Source organism: Balaenoptera borealis, assembly GCF_965194805.1.
Source record: "Balaenoptera borealis genome assembly, chromosome: 10".
In the NCBI taxonomy this organism is placed as follows: domain Eukaryota; kingdom Metazoa; phylum Chordata; class Mammalia; order Artiodactyla; family Balaenopteridae; genus Balaenoptera; species Balaenoptera borealis.
In genome coordinates this window covers 88,072,074-88,090,116 of record NC_138874.1, presented here as the reverse complement: position 1 = coordinate 88,090,116, position 18,043 = coordinate 88,072,074, and the positions used below count along the sequence as shown (strand labels likewise).

Sequence of the window (18,043 nt, the reverse complement as noted above, 5' to 3'; positions counted from 1 at the left end):
GGCAGGGCAGTGGAGGAGGGCCTGACGTACAGATTCCACGCATCATGGAGCTCCGTGCTGCAGCTGCTGTGTGTCTTCTTCGAGGCGTGTGGGAGACAGGCCCATCCTGTGATGAGGAAGGTGACTGGGGCAGCTAGAGGGGCACGTGTCTCCGTTACCTCTACACTTTACTCCCCCACTGCCAGGGTCCACTGCGGGTGCCCAGTACTGTGTCCCCAGGAAGGCGACTGGGAGGAACGAGAAGAGGGCTGAAACCACCCCTCACCCCCCACCCCCTAATGCCTTCTCACTAGTCTTAGCTGGAGTTGATGGTTTTGAAACTCACAGGGAACCAGTGTGATTCTCCTTCACCCCTATCTATTATCTTTTAATTTTTAATTCTCTAAATTTTCTGTAACAAGTGAGCATAGTATTTTAAGCAGCCTTAGGTCCCAGGGAGGTTACCAAAGCCCAGAGTAAACCATTTAAGGCTCAGGGATCACCCGGAGATCCTCCCCAGCTCCAGGAGCAGGTGGGAGCCTGAGGCCAGGCCACAGACCCCTCTCCAGTAGGCGGAGCAGCTCCCGGCCTCGTGGGGCCTTCCCCAAGGGTAGGGCCTTCATTGAGAGGCCTGGCCCCGGCCCTGCTAGATTAGGTTGGCAACACCTGGCTCCTGTGAGAGGTCCTCAAGGAATGAGGCTCGCAGAGGGGTTCTGCGGGGCTGTAGTGAACCAGAGGGGGCAGCTCTGGTCTCGAGGGGCAGCTGCTCCGCAGTGCCTGCTAATTTATACTAATTGTACTGTGGGTCTGCGTTTCCCATACCTTCCCAGTTTTCAAGATAAACCGGAAGTCTACATTTGTATATGAAATCTCCTGATTTTTACACGTTACTAACAAATACAGAATTTCTTTTTAAATCCTGGGGCATTGAGGAGGGCTCAGACACATCCAAGGGTTGAATTTGGTTAATGGTCTGTGACCTCCGGCCAGAGCATAACCTGACCCCATGCCCCTGACCTCGTCCTCTTGGAGACTTCGGCCCAGCCTCAGCCCCGGGTGCCTGCGCTGCGGGCCCGTCTTAATGTCTGACCCGCGTCTCTTTGCTCCAGTGCCTCCAGTCCCTGTGTGACCTGCGCCTCTCCCCCTACTCCCCCCACACGGCAGCTGTGGACCGCGCAGTGGGCGCTGCCGTGGCCAGCATGGGCCCCGAGGTGGTTTTAGAGGCTGTGCCTTTGGAAATTGATGGCTCTGAGTAAGTGCAGCCCTGCTTGGCTTCCATTCCAGCCGCAGGAGAGCCACGGGGCTTGTTCTCCGCTGGGAGGGTGTCCACACCCTCGGCTGACGCCTCCGTGTGCCGTGCGGGTCAGTGGGGGCGGCCAGAGCAGGACCTGTGCTGTTCCTCGGCTCCACGGGGAGACAGCTCCAGGCCGTCACCCCTTCCTCACCGCGCCTCCCCTCCCTCCTCCCAGAGAGACTCTGGATTTCCCTCGGAGCTGGCTGCTGCCCGTCGTCCGAGACCACGTCCGGGAAACTCGACTTGGTTTCTTTACCGCTTACTTCCTACCTCTAGCTACCACCCTGAAGAGGAAAGGTACGGGCCCACCACAGTCCTGGGGCCTCACTGGAAGGGTCGGGAAGGGCTCCTGGTCCAGCACCCCAGCCTTAGGATGTTCGGCAGCCTCCCTGGGCCAAGCAGGTGGTCAGCCAGTGCTTGAGCACCGTCATCAGCGGGGTCCGAGGCGTGCCCAGGCACCCCTGCCCCGAGGCAGGCAGACAGGGGCCTTTTCTCCCACCAGAGGAATAATTAGACAGGTACACACCTATTTATATATACAAAGATGTTCCAAGTAAAAATCCCGACACAGCCCACACATCCCTCAGTGGGGCTCCAGTGAAGTCAGTCATAATAAAGCCCCACCGTGGGACACAGAAGGAAAGAGACCGACAGGGGAATGGACGTGTTTAGTCCATGGTGAGCTGAGCAGATTAGATTGAAATCTCAGCTCAGCCGCTCCACAGTTTGGTGACTTCGGGCAAGTTTATTCATCTCCCCTGGGTCTGCTCGTCATCTGTAAAATGAGGACAATAATTGCGATGGTGTGAGGATTAAATGAAATAATCACGTAAGTGCACATTACACAGGCTGCCATGTAGAAACTGCTTGATAAATGCTACCAGCTTTATTCCCAAGTAAAACCAGGTTTCAGAACAATATATTTATAAGACAGTCCTTTTTACGTCTTTAAAAGTGTGCACGTGCTTGGAGAAATATAAGGTCAGAAATGGGGAGGAAGATTTGGGGGGTAGATTGTGGGGAGATATCGCTTTCTGTTTTACATAGGTCTTTTCATTTTTTTAGAACAAACAAGTGTTTGTTTAATAATAAGTGTTATGTTTCGTCTGTGGAGCAGGGGAATCGCCCATATTCCTGTCCTCGTCATTGGGCTTTTGGTTTGGGTAAAAATGAGGCCTGTCAGTCAGGAGTGTGCCCAGGGTCACACTGTGTCCTGTGTCACTCTAGCAATGGACCTGGCCCAGGCAGGCAGCACAGTGGAGTCCAAGATCTACGACACACTCCAGTGGCAGGTAAGGGGTCAGCTGGGGGACGTGGGGAGGACAGGCGGGCACAGGTTGCTGGGCGTCACTCTCCTCTATCATCCCCTCCCTCCCCAGATCTGGACCCTCCTGCCTGGGTTCTGCACGAGGCCCACGGACGTGGCCACCGCCTTCAAAGGGCTGGCGCGGACGCTGGGCACGGCCATCAGCGAGCGCCCAGACCTGAGGGTCACTGTGTGCCAGGCCCTGCGCACCCTCATCACCAAGGGCTGTGAGGCAGGTACGTGTGGGCTCTGCGGTCGGGGCTGGAGGAAGATGGCTGTGATGGTGCGAGTCCCCTGACCCTGCCTGTCCAGCTCATTGCCTGAGCCACCGCTGATCCTTGTCAAGGACCTGAGTGTCCGCTGGGGACCCGAGAAGTTAGTAGGACGCTGAGAACGGCCCCTTCTCTTCCTTTACTCTCAGTGTGCTGACAGCTGCTGGGAGTCGTCCAGCCTTTACGTGGGGCTATCGCTTGGCTGGCCCCATAGACCGTGGTGGCCCCTCGTCCTCTGTGCTCTGGCTTCAGCCTCTCCTGTCCCAGAAAAGCCCCAAACCCATGACCCTCTCACAGGTCCCCCAAAAGAATGCCTCTGGGCTGCAACCACAGTGGCCTTTGAGGCAAGGTCATCTCCTGGCCCTTTTGTGCAAACTTTGGTCCTCCTGCCAGAGGCTGACCGTGCTGAAGTGAGCCGCTTTGCGAAGAACTTTCTGCCGATCCTGTTCAACCTGTACGGGCAGCCCGTTGCAGCTGGAGACACCCCAGCCCCTCGCCGGGCCGTGCTGGAAACCATCAAAACTTACCTCACCATTACTGAGCCTCAGGTGAGCTAGCTGGTAGAGGAGGGGGAGGAACAGTCTCTGGTGGGTGAGTGTTGGGTTGGGGTGTTGGAAAGGTCAAGACCCTACCCACCATGGCTCACTTGGCCCTCTGCCCCCAGAAGAACAGGGGACCACATGCCAGCAGTAGGCTGGACTCGAGGCTCCTCAAAAGGGAGGAGAGGAGGGGGAAGAGACGAGGATGCAATTCTGGGACCTGCTGCTGCTCTGTATTTTCTCTTGAACAACTCCCTCCTTATCCCTTTGGGCTGCCAGTTGGTGAATGGTTTCCTGGAAAAAGCCAGTGAGAAGGTGCTGGACCCTGCTAGCTCTGACTTCACCAGGTAAGTGCCCCACTTGAGCTGGGGCAGCCCAGGGAGCTAGAGAGTACGTCTAGCAGAAGCTCTGTGTTTCTGTCTGGAATTATTTAGGAAAGTCTTGAGATATTCAATGTCCCAGCTCTACCATGAGACCTGACCAGTTCCTCCATCCTGGAGCACCATTGTAGTCTGCTAGGGAAGGGTGAGGACCCTGGAGACATGCTGCCCGGATTCAAATCCCAGCTCTGCCCCTTATAAGCTGTGACCTTGGTTGAGTTATTTATCTACTCTAGTCTGTGCCCTCATCTGTAAAATGTGCATGATGATAATACCTGCAATAGAGTTGCTGTGAGGATTGAAGGGGTTAAGACATGTAAAGCGCTGGGAACAGTGCTGGTACCTTATGAGTGCTGAGTTAGGTTACAGGCAGTGATTATTGTTCATGGGCTCCTTCGAGGCCCCTTGTCCTCCTCACCCTGACCTTTCCCACCTCCCCCGTACCCAGTAGACATGAGGACACTGAGAGTCCATGCCCTTCCCCAGCCTCCACTAAGCTTCTCCTTGGTCTCCTGTCGCTGAGCAGATTGTCCGTCCTGGACCTGGTCGTGGCCTTGGCTCCCCACGCTGATGAAGCCGCCATCAGCAAGCTGTACTCCACCATCCGGCCCTACCTAGAGGTGAGCCCTGGAGGCCAGGAGCCCCACACAACCACACTTGGCGGGGGCGTGGGCCCTGTCTCCCTGTCTCCATGCCTTGCTGCTGCCCAAGATCGGGTTTTAATCTGCTTTCTCATGGCACGGCTGCCCTTTGTATCTGTCTAGCCCTGTACTCTGTCATGTAGGTGCCAGAGTGACAAAAATGCACGGCCATGCTTGGGCCTCACCTGCTAAGATGCCTCTTGCAGAGCCGAGGCCTGACTCACTCACTAGGCCCATCCCCGCCTGGCCTGATCTTCATCCTACCCAGCCTCATCCCCCTGCTGCCACTCCGGGCTCATTAGGCTGCTTTTAAGGGTTCCAGATATAACAGCCCCTCTGTGCCTTTGCACGTGCTGGGTCCCCTGCCTGACATGCTCGCCCCTGCCCGCTGTGGCTAACCGCCAGGCAAACGTCAGGCCAGCGTGACCTTCTGAAAACTGTCACCACTGCAACAGTGTAATAAGCAGTCACCCAACAGCGTGAGAAGTGCTCTGGTGGAACGTGCAGGCAGACACACAAGTCCAGGGCAGAGTCACCTAACCTCGGGAGAGGTGTCCCGTGGGGGAGCGGAAAGGATGGAGGGCTGGGTAGGCTTCACTCCCCTCGGCGTCCCCTGCCCGGCCCCGAGTTAGCTTCTCACTAACCTGTGTTCTCCCTGTCCTCCCACTGGATGTCACGAGCTCCAGAGGGCAGGGCCAGCTTCTCTGAGTCCCCACCAGGGCCAGTCACAGCTCACGTGGCTGCTCTGTGGATGTTATTGGACTGGGTGAGGGTGGGGGGCCCCCTAGCCCCGTCTCTCACCCACCCCTGTCTACCATACGCCCTCCCAGAGCAAGGCCCATGGGGTACAGAAGAAGGCCTACCGCGTGCTGGAGGAGGTGTGCGCCAGCCCCCAGGGCCCTGGCGCCTGCTTCGTGCAGAGGCACCTGGATGACCTGAAGAGGACCCTTCTGGACTCGCTACGGAGCACCTCCTCGCCCGCCAAGAGGGTGCGGACTCCAGGGGCCCCGCTCTGCCCGAGGGGGGATGAGCGACACCAGGAGAGGACCAGCGTGGAGACGCTTAGGGACTTCAGGGGCGGAGGCAGCATTGAGGGTCCTGACTGTTGTCCCCCGTCCCGCAGCCGCGTTTGAAGTGCCTCATACATATCGTGAGGAAGCTCTCAGCCGAGCACGAGGAGTTCATCAGTGCCCTCGTCCCGGAGGTGAGGGGTGCAGGAGGGGGGCGTGTTGTGATTTGGGGTTCCTTGGAATGTGGCTCCTGAAGGCCTACCAGGATCAGGGGAGGGCAGTATGGGGAGTGGGGGTGGGCTGGATTCACTGCCTGGGAGCGTGAGCGCCCTTACCTGTCCGCTCTGCCTCAGGCTGCCAACCCTGGGGTGGCCGGCTCAGGGAGCCCGTGCTAACGGGGCTGTCTGGGCAGGTGATCCTCTGCACCAAGGAGGTGTCGGTGGGAGCTCGGAAGAATGCTTTTGCGCTGCTGATGGAGATGGGCCACGCCTTCCTTCGGTTTGGGCCAAACCCGGCAGGTGAGGCCCGGGTGGCATGGGGCTGGGGTGGACGCTGTGCTCCCGGCCTGGGTGAGGAGGCCCCCCGCAGCCGCCCGTCGGAGAGGAAAGATAGGGGGAGCTGCCTAGCCCTGGCCCTGGGCGGGCTGCTCCTCTCTGGCTGGAGCCCCCCTTCCCGTTGGGCCCGCGATACAGCGTGCACAGTGGGCTCTGCCCTGGGCAACCCCTCCTGCTCTCCGCCCTCCCAGAGGCCCTGCAGCGCTACCTCGTCCTGATCTACCCTGGTCTCGTGGGTGCTGTGACCATGGTCAGCTGCAGTATCCTGGCCCTGACCCACCTCCTTTTCCAGTTTAAAGGTAAACGCTATTTCCTTGAAGGCCTGGGAAGCCCTCGGGGTAGGAAAATGCCCAGGAGGTCAGGACAGTGTGGCTACCGAAACAGGGAAAGGTCCTGGGAGGGAGGACGAAGAGCTGGAACCAGGCCTGACCGCCTCCCGCCTCCTCTCCTGCCCAGCTCGGCTTTCCTCATCCCACAGCTGCCCGCATCCCACTGTCAGAGTGGGTCGGAGGAGGTTAGGTCCCATGCCTAGATTTTAGTCCCGGTTCTGCCTCTTACCAGCCATGTGACACCTTGAACAAACTTAGGAACCTCCTGGAACCTTAGTCTCTCATCTCTAAAATGGGGGAGAAAACCAGCACCTGTTCACAGGGTGGCTGAAGGACTAGAGGAGATGCTGGCAGAAAGTGACTAGACGCGTGCCAGGCACTTGCAAGTGTCCCCCAGGTGTCAGCTCCCACTCTTGTGACGCGGCAGGGGTCTTGGGTCTGGGTGGGGTTCCAGGTGTCTCTGACGGTGGCCCTCTGGCCACCACAGGTCTGATGGGGACCAGCACGATGGAGCAGCTGCTGGAGAATGTGTGCCTGCTCCTGGCCTCCCGTACCCGTGACGTGGTCAGATCAGCACTGGGCTTCATCAAGGTGGCAGTGGTCGTCATGGACATGGCACATCTGGCCAAGCACGTGCAGCTGGTGGTGAGTGTCCCCTTCCCCTCGGCCAGTGGCATCGTGGCCCGAGAGCTGCCGGCAGAGACCCAGTGAGCCTTGAGGCCAGCCAGCTTCAAACACTTTTCTAGCTACACGTTGTCTTGTGCAGCAGAAGGTCATGCAGGAGCCCTGGAAGGGACCAGTGGTGGAGGTAAAGGGGCACAGCACCCAGGCTGCCACTTGTCACCCCCCACGGCCCCTCCACAGCAGCAGGGGCTCTGCAGGGCAGGGACCAGTGGGTAGGGCCACCCCTTGTTTTACGGATAGCAAACTGAGGCCAGAGATTTTCCCAGGTCACAGTGCTAGTGAGAGCAGTCCTGGGAACAGAACTGCGACTCTGGGCTCTCCCTCGGAAGGGACCCAAACCTCCCTTTTTATTTTCCCTCTTGCACTGTGACCTTCTGGGTTTGAGAAGGCTTCTCTGGATGCCCCTGCTGGGCTGCAGAAGGGCCTGAAGAGCCCTCTGGTATTGGGTCCCCGGCCCCCTCCTGCTGGGCATAAGGCGTGCAGCAAGCTGGGACTGTCCTCTGAGCCCTCCGTCCACTGCACCCGCCGCCTCAGTTTCCCACTTCCAGCTGGGTTGAATCGCATCAGGGCTCTAGGTCCCTCTTGCCTGTCATCTTTGCATCTGGCCTTGGGTTGGGTCAAAGCGAGAAGGGGCAGATGAGAGTCAGGATGCCTGCCCCTGCCTGCCAAACCCTGCCGCCTAACTGGGGCCAGCGATGGGGAGGACGGCCTGAGTGGTGACCTGTCCTGGAGTGACTAGGGTTTATACAAGCCTTCAAAGGATCGAGGGGGCCCTGCACCACCAGCCTCACTGAGGGACACTGCAGATGATACCTGCAGGCCGCACGTTTCTCACGAAGGCTGGAGAGCGGTCCAGCCAGAGATTCATGCAGGGCGGTAGGAGGGACTCGTGAAACCAGGAGAAACCCGTGGTGTGGGGGGCAGACAGGGTGGGGCGCGCATCCTCCCCCCTGAAGCCCCGCTGCTCTGCCCCGCAGATGGGAGCCATCGGGAAGCTCTCGGACGACATGCGGCGGCACTTCCGCATGAAGCTTCGGAACCTGTTCACCAAGTTCATCCGCAAGTTCGGGTCTGTGCCCTGACTGGGAAGGAGTAGGGGAGGAGTCGAGGGGTTTCCAGTCCCACCAGGACCGCTGCTGAGAAGGGGCCAGGCTGGGGGGCTGGAAGGGCTCTGGCTGGACACCTCGCTCTAGATAGCGCTCTCTGGCCCGGGCACCTCACCGGCCCGTCTCTACGCCCTCAGGTTCGAGCTGGTGAGGAAGCTCCTGCCAGAGGAATACCAGAAAGTCCTGGTAAACATCCGGAAAGCAGAGGCCCGGGCCAAGAAACACCGGGCCCTGAACCAGGCCGCCGAGGAAGAGGAGGAGGAGGAAGAGGAGGAGCCCGTCCAGGGCAAAGGCGACAGGTGAGACCCGTGGCGGGATGCTGGGGACCTGGTCTCCCCCAACCCGAAGCCTGCCCAGGCCGTGCCCAGCTGCCCTACCTCTCCTGGAGCGCCCTGACTTGGGGCTTGTCTGTCCTTAGCATCGAGGAGATCTTGGCTGACTCAGAGGATGAGGAGGACGAGGAGGAGGAGAGGAGCCGGGGCAAGGAGCAGCAGAGGCTGGCCCGCCACAGGAGCCGAGCGTGGCTGAAGGAGGGTGGCGGGGACGAGCCCCTCAACTTCTTGGACCCCAAGGTGGCCCAGCGAGTCCTGGGTGAGCAAGAAGCGGCTGGCCCGTGGGCACAGAGGACAGGCTTGCCTTGGGCCAGGTTTAGGAGTGGCGTGGCCTCTGGGGAGGCCAGTGGGCACCCTGGCCTCCCACACATGCACATCATAGTGCTGCGGGCACTCATCCAAGTCACAGACCTGGGCTTGTCGGTTATGATGAGGGTGTGAGCGGGCTAGGACTGGCCTTCCACCTCCTCACCTCCCGACTCTGCCCCACCAGCCACCCAGCCTGGGCCGGGTCGGGGCAAGAAGAAGGACCACGGCTTCAAGGTGAGCGCCGACGGCCGGCTGATCATCCGTGAGGAGGAGGATGACAACGCCAAGCTGGAGGAAGAGGAAGGCGCTAAAGGTGGGGCCACCTGCCCAGTCAGGAGCTGCAGCCGGCCTGGGCCAGGGCTGCACTTGCTTGCTCCTTCATCCGCTCATTTGTTTGTTCACTCATTCACTCAGTGACCATTTTGGGGGGAAACATAGGTAAAAAAAGATATAAGGAGCTTGTGTCTCAGGCAACTTTCTCAAATTTTTTGAGTTTCTCAAACTTTTTTGACCACATTGAGAAATCTTTTCATGGTGTAACCCAGCCATATATACAGTACTCCCATAATTCAAACAAAACTTTCAAAAGGCAGTAGTACTTCCTCTTACCGTCTGTGATACACTCTGTTAATCTCTCTTCTATTGTATTCTGTTCTGGTTATTCGCTTGTCCTCCTCCTTTTTGAAAATTTTTGTGTTTTTTTATTCCAAGTGTAAACTTGGCTGAGGCCTGGAAGCTCATTTATTGGTGAAAAGAGCCAGACTCTCCCGAGTCATTGTCTCCTGTTGTCCAGGGGCCGCTCAGGTGTAACATCTCCAAGTCCTGTTTCGTCTTTCCCGTTCCCTCTGCACGTATCTCTGTGTTCACGTATCTCTGTACATATCTTGTAAGATCACAAAAACCTGGATCTTCTAAATTTTATGTCTTCCTCTTTATTTTGGTTCTCACTGCCTGCTCACTGCTGCCCCTGCAACCCGACTTACCGGTTGTGTGACTGTGGACAGTCATTTAACCTCTCTGTGCCTCAGTTTCCTCACTCCAAAGTGGGTGTAATACCAATGCCTACTTCAGAGGGTTGTTGTGAAGATGAAATGGTGACCTGAACAGCGTATAGACGTGCTGGGGGTAAATGTGGTGACACTGTTTCCTGATCTGGCCTCGTCATTGCCCCCTTCTCACCCTCAGTGTATCCTGTCTCCTTGCTCCCTTCTTGTGCATGGAACCCTGACGCTAAAAATGCCCACCTGCCCCCTGCCCCCCCACCTTCCCAGCCCCTCTCCACTCTTTCAGATCCAGTGCAAGTCCTGCTTTGTGGCCTTTCCACAGGCCCTTGGCTTCAGCCGTGTTCCCTCGGAACTCCCGACAAGCCCAGGGACTGCCAGGCTTCCGTACTTAGTCACACGCTTCTTATGACGTTTGGTTGTTGATTGACTTCACTTCAGTTTGTCTTCCCTCCAGCTGATCAGTTTCAAAGTTCTTTTTTTTTAAAATATACTGGTAGCTTTTTTAAAAAAATGGTAAAATATACGTAACATGTAATTTACTATCTTAACCATTTTTAAGTGTACGGTTCACCAGTGTGAAATACATTCACATTGTTGTACCACCTATCTCCAGAACTCTTCATCTTGCAAAACTGAAACTCTGTACGCATTAAACAGCAATTCCCCATTTCCCCCTCCTCCGGCCCCTGACAGCCACCATTCTGCTTTCTGTCTGTATGGATATGAATTTGAATATGAGTCGAGGTTCCTCATATAAGTGGAATCATTCAGTATTTGTGCTTTTGTGTCTGGTTTATTTCACTTAGCATAATGTCCTCAAGGTTTATCCGTGTTGTAGCTTGTGTCAGAATTTCCTTCCTTTTTAAGGCTTGCCTTATTCTGTTGTATATCTAGACCACATTTTGTTTGTCCATCATCCATCAGTGGACATTTGGGTTGCTTCCACTTTTTTTTGTTTTTCTTTCTTCCACTTTTTGACTATTGTGAATAGTGCTGCTATGAACATAAATATACAAATACCTCTTCAAGATCCTGCTTTCAGTTCATTTGGGTATATGCCCAGAAGTGGAATTGCTGGATCATATGGTAGTTCTGTCTTTAATTTTTTGAGGAACTGCCCTACTGTTTTCCATGGTGGCTGCACTATTTTACATTCCCACCAGCAGGACACAAGGGTTTCAATTTCTCCACACCCTCTCCAACCCTTGCTGTTTTCTGTTTCATTGATAGTAGCCATCCTAATGTATGTAAAGTGGTATCTCATGGTAGTTTTGTTTGCATTTCCCTAATGATTAGTGATGTTTAGCGTCTTTTCATGTTTTTTGTCTATCTTTTTGGAGAAGTGTCTACTCAAGTCCTTTGCCCATTTTTGAATTGGGTTTTTTTTTGTTGTTTTTTTTTAACATTTTTATTGGAGTATAATTGCTTTACATTGTTGTGTTAGTGTCTGCTGTATAACAAAGTGAATCAGCAATATGTATACATGTGTCGCCATATCCCCTCCCTCTTGCGTCTCAGGTTGTTTCTTTTTGTTGTTGAGTTGTAGGAGTTCTTTCTTTATTCTGGATATTAACTTTTTATCAGATGTATGATTTGTAAATACTTTCTCCTATCCTGCAGGCTGCGTTTTCATCCTGTTGCTGTGTCCTTTGACATACACAAGTTTAACATTTTTTTTTTTTAATTTTATTTATTTATTTATTTATGGCTGTGTTGGGTCTTCGTTTCTGTGGGAGGGCTTTCTCTAGTTGCAGCAAGTGGGGGCCACTCTTCATCGCGGTGCGCGGGCCTCTCACTATCGCGGCCTCTCTTGTTACGGAGCACAGGCTCTAGACGCGCAGGCTCAGTAATTGTGGCTCACGGGCCTAGTTGCTCTGCGGCATGTGGGATCTTCCCAAACCAGGGCTCGAACCCGTTTCCCCTGCATTGGCAGGCAGACTCTCAACCACTGCGCCACCAGGGAAGCCCCAAGTTTAACATTTTTAATGGAGTCTAATTTGTCTATCTTTTGTTTATCTATCTTTTGAAAGTATTTTGCAAATACCTTCTCCTATCCTGTAGGCTGCCTTTTCATCCTGTTGGTGTGTCCTTTGACATACACAAGTTTAACGTTTTTAATGGAGTCTAATCTATGTATCTTTCGTTTATCTACCTTTTGTTGCCTATGCTTTTTGTTGGTTCATACTTCTTTATATCGCCACACAATGCCTAGCACAGATGCGGGGAAAGGTTTTTAAGCAGGGGAATAGGGCAGTCTTCCCAGCCAAGTGGAGTGTATGTGGGGCTGCGGGAATGCCTGGCTCCCCCGGAAACCTGGGGCTTTCTTAGAGTCTCAACAAAAGCTGTATTCACTTCAGAAGTCAGGTCACCGCTTCCTTGAGGGGCTGTCGTCCTTGGGGCCCAGGATGGGAAGGAGGAAGGGGCAGGGTCCAGGGGTCTCATCTTCCACGGGATAGGACTTCTGGGGCTGGAGTTGGCAGCCCTTGCACCCTGATGAGCCGGGAGGAAGCAGGTTGAAATTTGTGTGGGCTTTGGGAGGACAGGGGCGCTCCCTGAGTGTTCACAGGTCTCTCTTCTTTTTCGCTCCAGGGGAGGATGAAGAGATGGCTGACCTGATGGAAGACGTGGGCGTCAGGAGTGTGAGTAATTCCTGCTGCTGGAGGGCCGGGGCCCTTAGACCACTCCCACACTCACTTGCCCTGCTTCCTCACTGCTCAGTGGAGCCTCGGGGTGGCACACAGCAGGCAGTCCGGGGCTTGCAGTGTCACGGCTGACCCCTCTGTGGGGCGCGGAGGGGGCTTGGCTCCCTCTGAAGCACCCAGTGCCTCCTTCCGTGTTGGCTGCGTTGTCCAGCTGAAGGAAGAAAGAGACGGTCCCTTGTCTCTCCACCGAGGGCATGTGCTGTGCAGGCAGCAAGGGCAACAGCCGGCCTGCGTGCTGCGGGGGGCCGGCTCCACCTGGGGGAGGGGCACCCACCCCTGAGGAGTGCCGAGGGCCCCATGTGTCGCCTCACTAATCCTCCCAGGAGGTGGGGACTCTTTATCATCCGCAGCCTGCCCGAGGCCACAGGGGTTGTTAAAAGTGCATGTCTCCGGCCCCAGGCTGAACTCAAATCCCAGCTTGTATGTAAAGCGTATGGCACTTAGCGGCGCTAGGGAAGTGGTGGCTGTTCATCGTTGTCATCATCATCATCATCATTACATTTTCCCTGGAAATCTTCTTCTGGCCGAAGCCTGCCTGATTCCTTGAGCCCATCCTCACAGGTGGCTTTGCAGTCCCTCTGCAGCCTACCCTTGCTCCTGGCCAGGGGAGCTGACTGCGGCTGTGGAAGGATGGCCCCCAGGTCAGCAGAGCAGGGCTGGGGCACCTTGTCTCACGGCACCGAGAGGGTCCCAGGGTGGCCACGCTCCCAGTTGGCTCATGGCAGCCATCACCCGCCATTGGCATCCCCGGGGGCTTTTTTGCATAACAGTTGCTTAGTCTCACTCCTCTGCCCTCAGTTGTGGGAGCATAAAATGCCAGGGTGCAACTGACAGCTGCAGTTGCCAGTGGGCAGAACTGTTGCCAGGTGCCAGCTGAACCAAGAACAAACTGAGCCATCACCTCCATGATGCCGCCGAAGCCACAGTTCCAGCCGGTTTCTGTTTCTCCACAAGGAGCCCCCTCTGCTGGGTCTCAACTAGCAAAACTGGGTGTCCTGGTTCCGCAGACACACTTGTGTGTGCTGCAGCCTCGTTCCCTTTACCTGGCACACCTTCCCTTCTATCTGACCCCTAAGCCAGTGAATGCCCCTCAGGTGCCTTGGGTCCCTGGGGAGCTTGAGCCTCAGGAATCTGTAGTTTGAACAGGCTTCCCGGGCAGTGTGGGAGAGACACTGTGGGGCAGCCAGCCCTGCGAGCTCAGGTCTCCCCACACAACGGCCCTCCGCCTTGCCTGGTTGTCAGTTTTCCGGGCTCAGATCTCCTGGTGGGCTGGGCTGCTGTCAGGCCCACCTCTCCCTCTTGGAGCTCCCAGCACGGTCCCTGGCAGGTAGCATTTGCCTCGTGCTTACAACTCCGGGGACGGTAGCATTGTTGAGCGACTGTGATGACTGACTTGAGCAGGGGTCTCCCACCTGCCTGAGGGCCCCGGGAGCACACGAAGTGGGTCTTGTCCCCTGTACCCCCAGGGCCTGGCACTTAGTCAGAGATCAGTGAGTCTGACTAATGGGGAGGGTGCGTCTTCATGTGAGACGAAGTACCGGTAAAGCTGTTCTCCCTAAAGAGGCTGAGGACCTCAGTACCCCCGTTAGGAAGGCTGGGCTAAACTGAGGTCAAGGTGCCCAGACAGGCAGCTGTAGCCCTGTTGGGGGAGTTCATGTGGAGAGGCCTAGCCGTGGAGCAGCCGACCTGAGCTCTGCAGTGAGGACCTGGGCTGGAGGCCGCGCCTGTGCTGCCTAGCAGGGTGGCCTTGCCTGGTTACTTGCCCTTTCTGAGCTTTAGTGCCCTCATCTGTATGGGGGATTGAGTGCTTGGCAGAGAACCTTTTCTACTAACGCAGGTTGTGATTGCTTTTGCGGCTACCATTAGTGAGGATCATCATGTCCTCTTGTTTATGAACTTTGCTTGTTCCCTCTTTATAGAAAAAGCACCAGAAGCTCAAGCAGAAAGAGGCTGACGATGAGGAGCTGGAGATGCCCCCTCAGTACCAAGGTGAGGCTTCCTCTCGTCTCTCTTGGAGCAGGTTCCCTGTCACCGGCACTAGGCAGGGTGTGTTGCAGGCAGAGCCAAGAGGTTGCATGGCCTGGTTGTACTCAGTTGGCACCAGCAAAGATTAGCTGATATGTCCCATAAGACTGGGCTGGGGACCCAGGGGGTCTGTGGGTGAGGGAGAGCCTGGGGGTTAGGAGATCTGTGCACAGAACCCCCAACCCTTCTGGGGAGCCCCTGAGCCCCATCTCTTCCCCACCCACCCAAGCTTTCCTGAGGCTTGCAGCCCACCCTTCTCCTGGGAGATGTCTGCCTCTCTTTGCTGGCTTTGAGTCAGGCCAGATTTGATCTATGTTGAGGGTGGCAGTTGGGAGGGCTGCCCAGGGAGTTCCCCTGTACAGTTGTTTCTGGGCTCCCAGGCTGTTCCTTTCCCCAGAGTAGCTGCTAGAGGTACCAAGGTGGCTGCCCGAAGCCAGGAGAGGCCTCTGTTGCCTCACCTTTGTCTCCTTTCCCCCGAGGCAGCCCCCGCAGGGCCCCTGCCCCCAGGCCCTCGAAGCAGAGCCCCTGCTCTGCATCTGGAGGTCCAGGGGCTCCTGCGGGAGGTCCCTGATCCCAGTAGCAGGTATGCTGTCAGAGCCCCACGGCATCCTCACCCAGCTGGAGTGCCTCAGGGCTCCTTCTCGTTCTGTGGCCCCCCAGGCCATGGCCCAGCTCACCTCCTCTGCTCTGAGATGGTGTGGTGCAGAAGCAGTGGTACCACACGATGCGGCAGGAGGCCTGGGTTCAGGACTGCTTGGCCAGCTGCTCTTAGCTGTGTGACCGTGGCCTGGTCACGCTGCCTCTCTGACCTTCTAGTTTCTCACCTTTAAAGGAGATTCATCTGGGTCATCTAAGAGAGCCCTCCCTAGTCGGCACTGTGGGATTCCATCCATGACTGTGCGGAAGTCCGGGCTGGAAATGACACTGGCCTTGGAAGCACTTCGATCTCTCGAAGCCGCAGTTTTCACGTCTGTACGATGGGATAAGAGCTGCCTTTCTAACTCACAGTTTTGGTGTGAAGCCTGAATGAGGTCAAGCCTTAGTGCCTCATTTTACAGATGAGCTTAAGAGGCTCCAGAAAGTTAAGAGCCTTGCCTGCGGTTAGAGCTGGGAGTTGAACCCCAGTCTGTCTGGCTTCAAAGCCTATGTTCTTTTCCCCAGAACAAATGGAGCAGATTTAGTTTGGAGAGGGTGAGGTATTTTATGTTAGTCAAGAATATGTATGTTCCCAGAGGTCACTGGTAGGTCTCTGTGGATTCAGGTCAGTCTGAGGAGCTCAGTGGTCTAATTGTCAAGTCGCTGGACAGTCCCTTCTCGAGGAAGGTCTTTGTCCTTTGTTGGTAGGGGACAGCCATTCGGTCCTGGCTGTGACTCATCTCCCCAGCAGCTCTTTGGGGAGAAGGTGCCCATTGCCTTCTCCCATTGCCTGCTCTCCGGGGAGAAGGCTGCCCGATTGCCCTGGCCTTGCCTGACTCATGGCCTCTGTGTTCCCCCTCTAGCGGGAGGCTCTGGCATCCATCGCCCTGTGGCCAAGAAGGCTACCCCCGGGGCCGAATACAAGGCCAAGGTAAGAGCTGCCGGTGGGGCAAGGACTCTCCTGGCAGAGTCTCTGGGGAAGTGCGGGGCAGCTGTGCCCATCACCGCCCTGGAGAGGCACCTCTGTGGAGCCAGCCTGAGGCCACACTGAGGGGCACACAGAGGTCTTGTTAGCACCTGAAGTCCAGGCCTTTGTTGGATGGCTGTCCAGGGCTGCAGAAGCTCTTTGGCACCACCTGAGGCAGAGGATGAAGGGAAGGGACGATGCAGCCTGTCAGGTCAGGGGCAAGGGTGGAAAGGGAAGCCCACCCTCCTGGCTGACTCTGTTTCTCTGGGTGAGCAGAAAGCAAAGGGTGACGTGAAGAAGAAAGGTCGGCTCGAGCCCTATGCCTACATCCCCCTCAGTAAAACCAAGCTCAACCGCAGGTACGGCGTGTGCAGGGTCGGGGGTGAGGGCTGTGCTCGTTACACTCTCCACTCGATTGCTCAAGTCTCTTCCAGTTTTTTATTTTTACTTTTTCACATGCACCTTCAAGTATCATTGACTTGAACTGCTCTTTTAAACATGATGGGTGTGGTGTGCGCGGATCACGTGCTGCCCACCACCTGGCAGCGCCCCTTCTCCCCTGTTCCTGCTGGTGCCGGGGTGGGGGCACCACCCTTTGATGCTATGGGAAGGGGGGCTGCCTGTTCTCGGCGACGTGTGACCCTTCTGATCCTTGTCCCTGCAGGAAGAAGGTGAAGCTGCAGGGACAGTTCAAAGGCCTGGTGAGAGCTGCCCAGCGGGGCTCCCAGGTGGGACACAAGCTCCGCAGAAAGGATCAACGGCCCTGAGCCCCAGGAACCCCCGGGCTGCTCTGTGGTCCAGCTGGAGGCCCCTTTTTAGCCCCCAAGCTGCCGTGACGCCAGCTCCAGATGCAGCAGTCAGTGGGAGAGCCTGGACTCAGAATGACTTGTTGGAACCAGGACTGGTTCCCAGAGGTGCCCTGGATTTTGGAAGCTCCAAATGGGAGTCACCCTTTAGAGATGTCCCTGGGGCCTGGAGATGGGAATGTGGCCTCAGTGCCTCTGAGTAGGCTAGTGAGGCGGCTGTGCTTTCTATCCAGAGTGTTTGCGTGCAACAGAATAGACGGTCTTCCTTTCCTCTAGCTGCCTGTAGCCACGTGGCACTCTGCCTGGCTGCAGTCTGGCTGTGTGAGATTTGCTGTGATCAGACATAGAATAAAGATGCAACACCATGTGTTGTACCTAGAAACACTGTGTTTTATCACCTGCCCCCCTCAGGTACAAGAACAGTGTCTGGTCATTGGCAACAGTGGCTTGACCACTTCCTCTCCTGTCCCATCATGCTGTTGGGGGCGCGTAGCATAATAGCCCTGGGTCAGGCTTTGGATCTTGCCCTTTGTATCTTTTTTTTTAACATCTTTATTGGAGTATAATTGCTTTACAATGGTGTGTTAGTTTCTGCTGTATAACAAAGTGAATCAGCTACACATATACATATATCCCCATATCCCCTCCCTCTTGCGTCTTCCTCCCACCCTCCCTATCCCACCCCTCTAGGTGGTCACAAAGCACCGAGCTGATCTCCCTGTGCTATGCGGCTGCTTCCCACTAGCTATCTATTTTACATTTGGTAGTGTATATATGTCCATTGCCACTCTCTCACTTTGTCCCAGCTTACCCTTCCCACTCCCCATGTCCTCAAGTCCATTCTCTACGTCTGCGTCTTTATTCCTGTCCTGCCCCTAGGTTCTTCAGAACCATTTTGTTTGTTTGTTTTTAGATTCCATATATATGTGTTAGCATACGGTATTTGTTTTTCTCTTTCTGACTTACTTCACTTTGTATGACAGACTCTAGGTTCATCTACCTCACTACAGATAACTCAATTTCGTTTCTTTTTATGGCTGAGTAATATTCCATTGTATATATGTGCCACATCTTCTTTATGCCCTTTGGATCTTGACCCACCTGTGTCAGGAGTCTCCCTGACTTCACAGTCCCAGTTAGAAGGTGATGTTTGGAGCACCAGGAGGGG

General features: G+C 55.7%; 1 protein-coding gene across 2 annotated transcripts in view; it reads left to right on the top strand.

Moving 5' to 3' along the window:
- Positions 1-17,257, top strand: part of RRP12 (ribosomal RNA processing 12 homolog) — a 28,558-nt gene extending 11,301 nt beyond the window's left edge. For both annotated transcript variants that reach the window (XM_082406502.1, XM_082406501.1), the window contains 22 exons: positions 6-120; positions 1,089-1,231; positions 1,449-1,570; positions 2,501-2,565; positions 2,653-2,815; positions 3,245-3,399; positions 3,670-3,737; positions 4,297-4,390; positions 5,242-5,400; positions 5,535-5,615; positions 5,834-5,939; positions 6,167-6,274; positions 6,792-6,949; positions 7,966-8,057; positions 8,232-8,393; positions 8,513-8,685; positions 8,920-9,048; positions 12,329-12,378; positions 14,361-14,430; positions 15,966-16,033; positions 16,346-16,428; positions 16,734-17,257. In XM_082406502.1, the coding sequence (XP_082262628.1) occupies positions 6-120; positions 1,089-1,231; positions 1,449-1,570; positions 2,501-2,565; positions 2,653-2,815; positions 3,245-3,399; positions 3,670-3,737; positions 4,297-4,390; positions 5,242-5,400; positions 5,535-5,615; positions 5,834-5,939; positions 6,167-6,274; positions 6,792-6,949; positions 7,966-8,057; positions 8,232-8,393; positions 8,513-8,685; positions 8,920-9,048; positions 12,329-12,378; positions 14,361-14,430; positions 15,966-16,033; positions 16,346-16,428; positions 16,734-16,836 (2,467 nt within the window). In that variant the 3' untranslated portion in view covers positions 16,837-17,257. The remainder of the gene's footprint in view (positions 1-5; positions 121-1,088; positions 1,232-1,448; positions 1,571-2,500; positions 2,566-2,652; positions 2,816-3,244; positions 3,400-3,669; positions 3,738-4,296; positions 4,391-5,241; positions 5,401-5,534; positions 5,616-5,833; positions 5,940-6,166; positions 6,275-6,791; positions 6,950-7,965; positions 8,058-8,231; positions 8,394-8,512; positions 8,686-8,919; positions 9,049-12,328; positions 12,379-14,360; positions 14,431-15,965; positions 16,034-16,345; positions 16,429-16,733) is intronic.
- The last annotated feature ends 786 nt before the right edge of the window (positions 17,258-18,043 follow it).